We start from the raw sequence: 13,071 nt of genomic DNA, 5'->3' as shown, positions 1-13,071 counted from the left end.
ATTAACACAATAGATGTCAGATAAACACCATCATATATCACAGGTACATAATACAATAATTGCAGCACATAAACAAATAGTGAACATACAGTATCATCAAATGTAACTCAAAAGAATAAATAAATTAACATCCAAATCCACTTATATGAACATATGACAGTCCAAGAACGTGCATCCGCCGTGTGGAAATTATCCACCCAAGTTTTTGCTCGTCACCTCTCAGCAAAGAGAAAAAATGCAAACTCACTGCAAACAAATGCTGCCAGAAAATAAGCAGCAACAGCATTTAAGGTAACCTGGGCAAGGTTCTCTATCACACAGGATCCGATCTTCAACTCCTCCTTTCATCCACTGGGGGCAGTAGTATACACTTGTCACCAGTGGCCACCACAAAGGAAAACCAATGTGGCGTCATGACGTCACACATGTAGCTCTGCCCAGGGAAAAGTCTGATCAATAGGCATCATTTAGAACCTCAGACTTAAAGCTGAAGTTTAGCATAAATAAATAAATATCCCTACAGCTTAAATTGGCCCATATACTATTCATATTTTTTTGTCTTTCAGCCAGAAAATTTCCCAGCTTGTCCACTCAGCAAATGTTGATCCAGTGATCGACATTTGCCATGTCCAGTGCAGCACTACAGGCACTGCATTTTATTTGATTATTTCAGAGAACCTCCCTCCTAGATTGTAAGCTCTAAAGCAGTGGTTCTTAACCTTGTTGGAGGTACTGAACCCCACCAGTTTCATATGCGCATTCACCGAACCCTTCTTAATTGGAAAAATAAAATATGATTTTTAAAATTCAAAACATAGGTATATATTTATACATAGGTGCACAAAATGAACAAAACCGTTAAGAACAAAGAACAAAACCATTAAAACATGATTTTCACACAAAAACAAAAACATAATAATGAATATTTACTGCACGAATCATATGAGTCGGGTGTGGGTCTTCACCTCTGCCGAACCCGCGAGACTGACTCACTGAACCCCTGGGGTTCGATCGAACCCAGGTTAAGAACCACTGTTTTATAGTAATTCATCCCCCATAGTAATTCATCCCCCATATAGTAATTCATCCCCCATATAGTAATTCATCCCCCATAGTAATTCATCCCCCCTATAGTAATTCATCCCCCATATAGTAATTCATCCCCCATAGTAATTCATCCCCCATATAGTAATTCATCCCCCATAGTAATTCATCCCCCATATAGTAATTCATCTCCCATATAGTAATTCATCCCCCATAGTAATTCATCCCCCCCTATAGTAATTCATCCCCCATATAGTAATTCATCCCCCATAGTAATTCATCCCCCATATAGTAATTCATCCCCCATAGTAATTCATCCCCCATATAGTAATTCATCCCCCATAGTAATTCATCCCCCATATAGTAATTCATCCCCCATAGTAATTCATCCCTCATAGTAATTCATCCCCCATAGTAATTCATCCCCCATATAGTAATTCATCCCCCATAGTAATACATCCCCCATATAGTAATTCATCCCCTATAGTAATTCATCCCCCATATAGTAATTCATCCCCCATAGTAATTCATCCCCCATATAGTAATTCATCCCCCATAGTAATTCATCCCCCATATAGTAATTCATCCCCCATATAGTAATTCATCCCCCATAGTAATACATTCCCCATATAGTAATTCATCCCCCATATAGTAATTCATCCCCCATAGTAATTCATCCCCCATATAGTAATTCATCCCCCATATAGTAATTCATCCCCCATAGTAATACATCCCCCATATAGTAATTCATCCCCCATATAGTAATTCATCCCCCATAGTAATTCATCCCCCATAGTAATTCATCCCCCATATAGTAATTCATCCCCCCTATAGTAATTCATCCCCCATATTAATTCATCCCTTATATAGTAGTAGTAAGTAAGTAGCAAGTAGTAAGCCAAGTCCCCCCTGTGTCAATTCACTTAACTTTGCTCCGCGCGTTCCTCTCGCCGTATTCCCGCGCCGTTCCGGTCTTCAGGGCGGACTGTGAGAGGAGCCTAGCTCCTCTCACGTTCGTCACGCTGCCCCGCCTACACACATCCTGACAGCCAATCACTGGCTATCAGGATGTGAGTGGCAGCGAGACTGGCCAATCATTGCATTTGAGCGCGCTGCCCTGGCTGTTTTTTTTTTTGGATCACGCTGCAGAGTCCCTGCCGCCCGAGAGGAGGGAGGGGAGCGGGCGCCCGGCACACAAGAGCCGCATTAAAGCGTGTAAAGAGCCGCATGTGGCTCGCGAGCCGCGGCTTGCCGACCACTGGGCTAAGCGATGTTGCGTGACCACCTGCAGCCAATGATGGACAAGCGGGGCATGTCATCACGAATCATATGAGTCGGGTGTGGGTCTTCACCTCCGCCGAACCCGCGAGACTGACTCACCGAACCCCTGGGGTTCGATCGAACCCAGGTTAAGAACCACTGCTCTAAAGAGTAGGGCCCTCTAACCCCTCATGTGCTGTTTGTAGTTGCTGTACTGTTTCATGTATTGTCCCCCCCCCTCTATTGTACAGCACTGAGCAAACCCTTTGGCGCTGTATAAACTCGATGTAATAATAATAATAATAATAATTGCCAAAGCACAGAGTCTAGCAGGGTGGAGTAGCCTATATGGGAGCAGGACTTGGGTAAGTAAAAGTGATTTTTTTTTTTTTTTTTTACTGGCTGCCCATAAAAACAAGAGCGGTTGGCAACACTGGTACATTGGGGTATTTCTATTTGTTAGGAGGAATTATTATACTACTTGAGACAACACAGGACATGTGTAGAGAACACAGGACATCTATGAACTTCTGGCATGATCAACACGTTTGTTTTTTTAATTGACTTATCAAAATCATATTGCAAAATGTTTTCAATTGTATATTATTTAACAGACCAAGAAGTAGTAAATTAAAGAAGTTAGGGGTTAGTTACATGCACCTTAGTGAATTGTCACTTAAGTGAATATTCTGATATATAAAATGTATCCAAAGAGTAAAACCATCTTTGTCAAACTGCACACATAATTGAATGCATCCTATGTGAATGGGGCAGATTATAAAAAAGCACCCAGGGGTAATGGTGAAGGCAGCAGACATTAAGGCACCATTTACATTTCTGTGGTGTGTTATACATGCACAATAAGATTCGTCGCCCACAGCATACCCCATCATGGGCAAAATCCCATATGTTCTTTTCTTTTGCAATGCAATGCATACAACACACTTATTGAATGGGCTGCCCATGCATGAGCAAAATTGCAGAGTTGTGGAGTATTACATGCAGCTGCATTGCTTTAGGGTGTTTGGGTGCCACTGCAAATGAATGGCACCACAGTGCACCAAACAAATGTTACATGTGTCAGTGCATGTTGCATTACCACAATCTCAGAACTGTGAATCCAGCCAAGGAAAGACCAACTGCTATGCATTCAAAGGTCAGTGTTAATGCTCATGTAATCACCAAGAGCTTTCGTCAAACAAATTGCAGAGCATTACTCATGGTACAGGCTGAGCTCTGTTCACTTTGCGTAAAACATGTGATGCAGCTAGATCTTCCATGTACAGGGTACCTCACTGAGGTTGGATGATGACCCCACATATGGTCAGAAGATGCCATTTTCTAATAGGGTTTTCTGGTTACAAAGTCCAGTATCTGAAGCTTATTGTATCAGCTGGACCACCAAACATTTCTGGATCATACACTGCACATTTTGACCTTACTTTACTAATTATAGATATAGCACAATGTAGTGTGACCTTGAAAGATTGAACAAAACCCACAATATATGAAAACCCAGGATTAGAGACAAACATGCTAACATTTCCCTTTTATTTCTAGGATAGTGCCGACTACACACAGTAAAACCAGACTCATTGTTCTACATGTATAGAAACAGAATTACTGTAAGATTACTTTCATTTGGAAGATTACGGTTAATCTGACACTTTATGTGTAGTCTTCCAGCAGCCCACAGTAATACCTAGTAGCTCAGTGTAAGCCTGATTAACCAATAGGCCAAACTGGAAACAGCTCCTGGTATTTGGCATTTGGGCAAAGTGACAGGACTTGAAGAACAATGGCAAATATATACAGGGCACAAAACATAATTTAAAGTATAAACATGTTTTCTAGTTCATGTATACCAATAATCTACATGAGGTTTTGGGTAATTGGTATTCCCTCTGCTGACTGAATGACAAAAATGCACTGTGTGGTGTTGATTTAGATGTGTCTACTCTTTGGATAAAGAGGGCCTAACTGAGGATAGAGGAAAGTAGGTGACCAATATCCTGTGTGTGACTGAGGCAAAGAATATAGATTACATTACTGCACATACTGTACATAATGAGGCTGATTACTAAAAGAGTTGAAATCTTTACCCCATAAATTATAATGAATATTTTCTTTCACTTTGTGAAAAGCAAATTCTTTTTTCCTTATTTTATTTCCACATAACCTGGTATTCAAAGTAAATAGAAATATGCCTTTCACACTATTGGATAATTGAAGCGAACATTCATTATTATTATTATAATACAGGATTTATATAGCTCCAATATTTGCTCAGCGCTTTATAATATAAAGGGAGACAATACAGCAACAATACAGTTCAATACAAGAGGGATAGGAGAGCCCTGCTCCTTGGAGCTTACATGCAATTTATTGTGCAAAGATTCTCAACTCCCTCAGTAAATCAGCCCGACTCCATGTGTAGAATGAGCGTGGATTCACACATGTGCAGTGTGAACTGAAGCTCCGTTTCCACAGCTAATTGAAAAAGTAGTTGTTCAGCAGTTCAGGTCAGGTTAAGATCAGGTTCAGGTAAGGATTTTATCCTGTTCACAAATGATGATATGTGCAATTCAAAAGCATTCCCATAGGAGTCAGTGAGCCTGAATTTGCACCTGAGCACTGCTCAGAAAACTGACAGGGCTCTTTTTCCTTTCACGCTGAATCCACACTCTGGTTGCACTGCACATATGTGAACAGGCACAATAGAATTAAATGTTGACTGAATGACTAGACACTATGCTATATTAGGGAACACCCTGTCCTCCGAAGACGCATTTGGTGTATATTTGGATGGGCTGAGACTCGGCATCGTGGCCTTCGTCTCAGATTCTTGATTCACGCGCTGCCCTTTTGAACGATCCTGCATGTGTTGCATCCCACCATATATGACTATCGTTGTGGCCCATACAAAATTATATGACTTATTCTATCCATAACTACCCACTTTAACATTCCCTTTCCTCCCTACCCATTCCCCCCCCCCCTTTTTTTTCTTTTTTTTTCTCTCCCCCCCACTACCTCACGTTACATTCCCATCTTTCTCGCTAGCTATTCTCTTTTCTGACTTTTCTTTATCTTTAGCCTCCCAAATCCCAACAAATATGGCATTTTATCTCTTATACAAATGTGCCTGATTTCACATGGCTCAACCGCTCCTGAAATGGACACACAAATTTTGTCATATAAGTCATCATGTGCTAGCAATACCCAACACATCACATTCGGCCGACATAAGGGCTCACCAGTACATAAGACAGTAATCCTTATACCCATTTTGATTTACCTACTATACTCTTTGTATCTACTGGTTTGCCATATACATTTGCATTAAGGATATATTTCGACCAGCTGTGTACTTGACCCATCTGCGTAAGGGGATGCTATATGATGTGTCTATGTTCGGACTGTGATCCGTATTTGTATGTATACTGCTATACTTTATTTTCTAATAAAAATATTTTGGGAAAAAAAAAAAAAGAATTAAATGTTATTTCACATGTCATGAGAATTGGATGCGGTTCCAAAAGTATCCAATTCACATACATGTGAACCAGAGAAATACAAGATCTATACATAGTGTAAAGGTGATTGGTTTCATGACAATATGTTGTTACAACACTGACTGCTTATCATTGATTCCTGAACATACTCAAAGAAGCGCTGGGAACGTTTGCGCATGTAGTCATATGAAGAAAAACTTTAAACAAGCTTAATACCTCTGGCCAAGCAGCTACCAAACAGCAAGGCTTCCCTTGACAGGCACCTGAGAGTAGCTCAAACCATAAAAATACAGTAAGGAGAGCAAGACCAAAACCTGATAGATAACTTTAATTGTTGATAAATACATCATATAAAAACAGCCAACACATTTTGAGGGCAACATCACTCCCCCTTCATCAGGATAAACCTCAGATGGATGAAGAAAATAGTGACTTGACAGATATTAGATCCAGTATGAACTCTCCACATAGTAACTACTTGACAGCAGTTGCTGAGCAGCAATGGATGATAAAGGGGGAATGGTGTTGCCCCCCCCCCCCCAAATGCATTGGTTGTTTTTATATGACTTATTTACCATAAATGGAAATTACAGTATATTTTGTCCAGTTTTGATACACTGTACAGTATATGCCGATCATATGAATTAAGGACATTTTAGGAAATTTTGGAACCAGAAATATTTAGAATGGATGTGTGTAAGCTCTAACAGCGCACCCGAGAATGATTATTATACTCACACTGACTGTCCTTTTCCTTCTCCTTCTTACCCACTGTGTTTGTGCAAAAAATGGCTGTTGGCTGTTGACTTTCTTCTCAGAATCTGCTAAGAGGATTAACATAAATTGCATCAAAAAAACTTCTAATGTATATATAAAAGAAGCAATTGCAAAGTTTAAAGCTGAACTCCAGATAGAAAAAGTTTCATGCAAACATATTCCCCAATAGCCACAATGGATATAAATCTACTTTGTATGCACCAGTTGGCCATTTTTTTTTCTTTTTTTATAGAAAAAAAGGTTATTACCTTGTAAATGTAGATGCAATATTAACATTGTGCTGTACATAACCTATGCAGAGAGCAGAGCTGGGGGGAGAGGGGGCAGAGACCCAGCAGGCTCCATTCACAGACTGTCTACAAAAAACTACAGCAGGGAATGGATACAAGACCAGTCACCCCACAAAAGAAGAGAGAACAGCAGTGACGGGCCTTTATTACAGGAAATTCAAGCTTAATTACAGCACAGAGCTGGAAAATTAAATTAGCAATACACATATCTTACGTATTTAGATAATATTTGTATTTAGAAAATATTTGCTTAGCACATAGTTCAGTTTTAAGGACACATTCTATAGCAAATGTGTTTTTATGTAAATGGACGTTATTACCTATTTTTCTTTATATACCTGGACAGATTAAATGTTTAATTTCTGCATACTGCCATGGTGCAGATTGGTACAATATATTGGATTCTGATAACTTGGTGCAAAGCACAGCAATAGAAAACCAGACACATTTTAAGAATCTTTTAACGTGTGCATTTGGATCTGATTAGCAAGGCACATCAAAAATCCAGGGCTGTCTATAATGCCAACAACTACCAGATCTTTTACAGTTGCACCATGGCCTGCCCCTTCCAAGACCCCTGTCTTGCTATCAGAATCCTTGCAGGTAGATGATTTCTGTAGAGTCCTACAGAGTAAAACCATGTATGTGCAATGACTACTTTGGCACCCAACATTGTCTGGCTACATAGTAATTTATGCAGGTGGCAAAAGCATTTTATTTTAGTTAGTCTCAGAACTCCTATAAAACTGCTATGAAAGCAAATATATGAAAGCTTTTGAGATGCTGAATAAAGTGATGGAGGCCTCTTAATAATTTTTGACATGGGCCTCAGCACAGTTAGAGTTCTCCTTTCTCAGGAGAGGACCTTAGAGGTATATCCCCTTTCATTCAACTACTGATTATTCAATAATCTATTACATTTAGGGTATAATATAGCATTGTTTAAGACAATTAATTTGTACAGAGGAACTACAGAAAATAAAACTAGGAAATTAAATAGATAAGCTCTCTCTTAAAATGTCTACAAAATGTAACTGAATTTGTGGGTAACTTACCTAAATGGTGTGGTTCACTAGGAATTTGGGATCCTGGAGATTTCTCTATGACATGGGGACGACTTGTGCTTTCCTGGAGAACAACAAATGCTGGTCCAAATCAAACAACAAGAAGCTGGAATAATGTAGTTTTATTAAAGAAGTTTATAACCTCTGAAAACAAAATCACAAATATGTGAGAATACATTTTTTCAGTAGTTTTGTAATAGGACACACATACAGGCTGCCAGTTGGAATGTAACAGTTTGTGCTGCATGATTTCAAGCGATGCCAAAGAAAATTCAAATAGTTGGCTCCTTAATTTCATGGATGGACCCGCAACATATTACATATTGTCCAAAAAATGTATCATTGTTAAAACCAAAGTCCAGGTTACGGCAAAAATTTTAAATATCATTTCCTAGCATCACTAAAAACTAAAATGAAATAAAAAAATTTGATCTGACTTCAATATTCAGTTTCTCTCTGGCACTGTCCCCACAGACTCACTACTCTGCAATCCGGCATCACCCTCAGAATGACAGGCAGCATCATTCAACACACTTCTGGTAAGCCCAGGACATAAAGAACCCATCCAATGTGGCATATCATCTAGCTGCCCTGAATAATCAGCAGACTGCTGCAGAGAGTAATGACACATCATCAAAGAAAAAGCAAAGGTTTATGGCATGTTCCAATGGGAAGGGGATGCCAAACTTGGGAACTAGTTGGTAAACCCAGAGATGGATAAGTATAAAACTTTATATGACCAGCACTTCCTGGTCATAAGCAGCCAAGGTAGCTCACTACCTTCCGTGTGTGTCCTGGGGGATTGTTGTCATGGAATCCCCTGGCTCCCACCGGTACAGTGTTATCCCTGATAGTAGTTAATTATGTTCAGCTGCTGTGTTGAAAAGGTTTGGTGTAGCATTAATTGCACCTCAGACAAACCTTTTCCTGGTTTATACGAAATTAAATAAATGCAAAATCTAGCATATAGTAGCTAGAATCTTCCCAGTAAACATAAGTATGACAGCAGAAAGGTATTTAATGAGCACTATGACTTTATAATAATGGTGCATCTCTATACAATTGCCTTTTATAGTCCTTGTATTTAAAATTTAGTAAATTCAGTGCAATTATTAGCTTCATGATTTTATAATTTTATTTTGGGAAATCTGAAAAAGGTATTTTTCTATCAAATATAATTAAACAAAAATGAGACACAGATACATTGGTCAAGGTGCCTGAATGCTCCATAACTCCATTCAACAGTCAACATTCTAAGTCCTTTCTGCTGCATTATGCAAGCAGTTCATTACAGCATACACCAGAAAAATACTGGACTGAAAGAAGCCAGGGGATGCAGAGCTTTATAATAGATTGTTTCCTGTGTAGCAAAGGGAAGAGCTGGACAAGCAAGAAGTGAGGGGCATATCTGATGATTGATCTCCCAGAATGCATCTGGGGACCCGGTAATCTGTTAAGGCTTTTTGTGACCATGATGTGGTGGGGACTTAGTTAACTTCTCAGTGAAATATATTTTTGCAAAGTCTATTCTATGTTATGTTATGGAGCCACCTAAGGAGCTGAACAAGTTTACTTTTAAACTTTAGGCTCAATTTGAAAAAAGTTATGTAGCCTTGTTGTAGAAAATAGTAAAACTCTGAAAAAGAAATAGTAACACGTTATTAATGCTACATGTATCCAAGCTGTACCTAAGCAAAGAATGCTTGGTGTCATGATCTATGCCACTGTCAATAAGATTAATGTCTTAAGCAGTAAGAAATGTTCAGCAAAGGGCCAAGAATACAGTGTTAATGTAGACTCTATGTCTAGTGCTGAAAATAAATATAGGTTGTAGCAATGTCTTTTGCTTACCTTTCTCAGTAATGTAAGCCATATCAAGCTTCATAAACTCTTGAACTTTTTACAACTTTAAGATCAGAATCGACTGGAAACCGTAGCTTGATGATATCTAATTAAATGTACACTTACATATTATTTTTTACTGCTCAAAAATTTTATTTCTCTGCCAAGTGTATCATCTTCCCTATGTTTTTTTGGCATAATGTTTTATACTTTGAATGGACCATGGTGGCTGTGTACCAGTATAAAGTTGTCTTAGAATGTATGTTCAGACTTATTTTTGATTTTGAATATTGGTATTTTCTTAATACTGTAACTGATGTTGGAACGTACTATTAATCATAGTCAATTGCCTACTCTGGACCTTTTTGCCTTATTTCATTAAACTCTGATGTTTTGGCTTTTGAATTATATAGAAATTATATATAAAGGAACATAAATGAGATTTCCTAAAAGAAAGAGAATAAGGTCACTTCCAGAATCTTTCAGAAGCACTCAGTGGCATGAAACCATCTGGTGGCCTTGGTCATCAGATGTCCCACTGAATGGAGCTAGTAGGCTCAGTATACAAAAAACCCACAAATATTCTGTGTAGGAGACAAAGAATGTCGTAAATAATCACTTGCATATGTTGCACAAACATTCTAACAATTAGTGAGCAGTAGGTTGAAATAATGAATCTACATATAGATGAAAAATAATTATTTTTAAACACATTTCCCACAGCAGCACAATTATATAAAATATAGTTTACAGTAATGCTGCAATGAGTCATATGAGGTGTTTTTAGTAACACGCGAGCGGAAGAACATCACTGGAAGATGATGAGAGATCAGGAAGATGCAGAATTTCACGTTTGCTGTTTGTTCTAACTTTCTGTCCATTTTTACAATCTTGGTTGAAACTAAGCAAATCGATGGATCTCCAGAATTTTGTCAAAACAGCGACCTTTGAGCTGGATCTTCATCTTCCGGAAGAGGGCATTTTTGTCTTTTGAGCTTGTTGAAGATCTTCCTGATCTCTTGTTATCTTCCAGTGATGTTCTTCTGCTCTTGAAGCACACGTGCCTCTCAAAACACCTCAAACAACTCATTGCCGCATTGCCATAAACTTGCTGAATCATGTCAAATATCTCTGTGGCAGATTTGCCCAGTTTCATGAAGAATTTCACGTTTGCACTTTGCTATAACTTTCTGTCCATGATGAAATAGCAGACGTGGTAATGCATGTGGTCGGAATAGCACCAGTTGCACAGCTCCAGATGTACACAAGACAAAGTTTTTTTTGCACACTGACTTATGAAGGTCAGTGCTCTCTGTGACTCTGTGTGCAGCCTCACACTGCCATTTGCTGGTGTGTTACAAAACTAGTCTCGAAACTTTTTGATACCACCTCATATGTCAATTACAACTCTGAATGGGACACAAGATAGTATTATATAAAAAGGAAGATAAAGCCTAGCACACATGATCAGAAAAGCATATGAAAAATACCGCTTTCTAAGCGATCGTATGATAATCTGATTGTTAGTACACAGCTTTCGCCTGAAATTATTCGAAGGGACAAGCACAAAAATGTTTCTCGTGTGATACCAGATCGTACGATTTTCGCTTAATCAGTACAGTTTTCATCCGAAAATACAATACAATACATTACATCACTTCCAAATTTTTATTCTGTCCTACAAGAATTTTCGTAACTTGAGTAACCTCCTCATTTTTGATATGAGACTAGCATGCAAAGAAAAAAAAAGTTGAAAAATCATTGGTCCAATATTCTCATCTTGTGTATGGAGCTTTATAGAAAAAGATAATTCCTGGTTTTCAAGTTCTACTATCTGTCAATTCTTATTCACTGGGGCTCATGTGCAGCAACTGATAGTGTTGTCACTTCTGCTAATAGGCAGGGGTTATTAAAAACTATAATGAGGAGCAAAAAAGTAGTGGGGAAAAATCTGTAGCAGTTCAAAGCATAGCCAACAATATAAAAATGTACACAAAAAAACTCAAACTTGTATATGTTTGTTCTGATTTTCAGGTGATGCTTTTGCTGGTGTGGATACTTACAGTGTCGTGAGTTAGGTCCACTGGATGTATGGTATAGGTGTGGGTGCCATCATCAAACATTCCACTGCAAAAAATTGGTACATTTGAGACTACCATAAAATATTTAACAATCTCAACAATATAAATGCAGCTGACACTGAAATCCAGGATGTCGGCTGGTGTCTGACACTAAAAGTGATGATATCACTTCCCTGGTCAAGTAACAGTACTTGAGCCTAGCAAATGGCTGCTAGACCCTTGCACTGTCACATTGGAGGAGGTCACATGCTCCCCCAGTTTAAGATCAGTAACATGTTAACATTAAAGTATATGTGAACCCTCACCCTGTAAAAAATCCTATACTGTTTAAAATAAAAATAAAATTAAAGGTAAAACATTTGTGTATAGATATAAAAAAATATTATAAATACACTATTCCCCTTTTTTATAAGTAATCACAGACCCTCTGTTCTCAGCTGCATAAGGTGGTCAGACAGCTGATGGAGGAGAAAAAGCAGCACACTGGTCTTCCCAGTGAATGGCTAAGCAAGGGGAAACGTGTCAGGAAACATGTGATTATTGGCAGAGAGCAGACTAAGGTCTCAGCATAGCTAGAGAACTGACCACGCTGTGCTGTCATGCCTAATGTTTTCAGTTTTTATTGGGAAGCAGAGGGACTGTCAGGAACACCAGGGATTTCACACAACGGAAGCACTACAAACAGAACAGGATACGTTTTCATACTAGTACATGGAACAACAGGCATATATCAGAAATGCGAAATTTGATTCAAACAGAGGCTGACTTGGGATCCTTTGGTTGTATATTGTGTGCCTACAGCTTCAGGTAATGGAAATCCCTCCCTGGTTTACAGTACAGAATGTCTGACCAGGGGCGGACTGACAACTCATGGGGCCCCCGGGCAATAGGGGATCATGGGGCCCCTGTGTCCTTGACCAAACTCAAAAAAGCCTATGAAAAAGGTACCAGGGGCATCTCATGGGGCCCCCTACTGACCCCGGGCCCTCAGGCAGTGCCCGAGTTTCCAAATGGTTAGTCTGCCCCTGTGTCTGACATTTATCCACACATTTTCAATGTTCAGTTCTGGCAGCTCTAAATAAAATTTCAACACTGCAAGCTTTCATTTTTTGAAGCAATTCATGTGTTATTTTTAAGGTATGCTTTGGATCACTACCTTTTGGAATATTCAACTTCTTTTGAGCTTCAGTTTTATTAC

General features: G+C 38.8%; 1 protein-coding gene across 4 annotated transcripts in view; it reads right to left on the bottom strand.

The window, feature by feature from the left end:
- Positions 1-13,071, bottom strand: part of ADAM23 (ADAM metallopeptidase domain 23) — a 243,664-nt gene that overhangs the window by 86,764 nt on the left and 143,829 nt on the right. For 2 of the 4 annotated variants that reach the window (XM_089671082.1, XM_089671077.1), the window contains exons 6-8: positions 11,856-11,919; positions 7,942-8,014; positions 6,558-6,643 (exon numbers count right to left, since the gene is read on the bottom strand). In XM_089671082.1, the coding sequence (XP_089527208.1) occupies positions 6,558-6,643; positions 7,942-8,014; positions 11,856-11,919 (223 nt within the window). The remainder of the gene's footprint in view (positions 1-6,557; positions 6,644-7,941; positions 8,015-11,855; positions 11,920-13,071) is intronic. The other 2 variants (XM_089671098.1, XM_089671090.1) reach the window with 1 other exon arrangement.

Source organism: Staurois parvus, unplaced genomic scaffold (genome assembly GCF_062004578.1).
Source record: "Staurois parvus isolate SC_StPar_1 unplaced genomic scaffold, SC_StPar_1.0 ptg000011l, whole genome shotgun sequence".
In the NCBI taxonomy this organism is placed as follows: Eukaryota; Metazoa; Chordata; class Amphibia; order Anura; family Ranidae; genus Staurois; species Staurois parvus.
The sequence above is the reverse complement of the archived record's forward strand: the minus strand, read 5'-3'. Positions and strand labels throughout refer to the sequence as shown.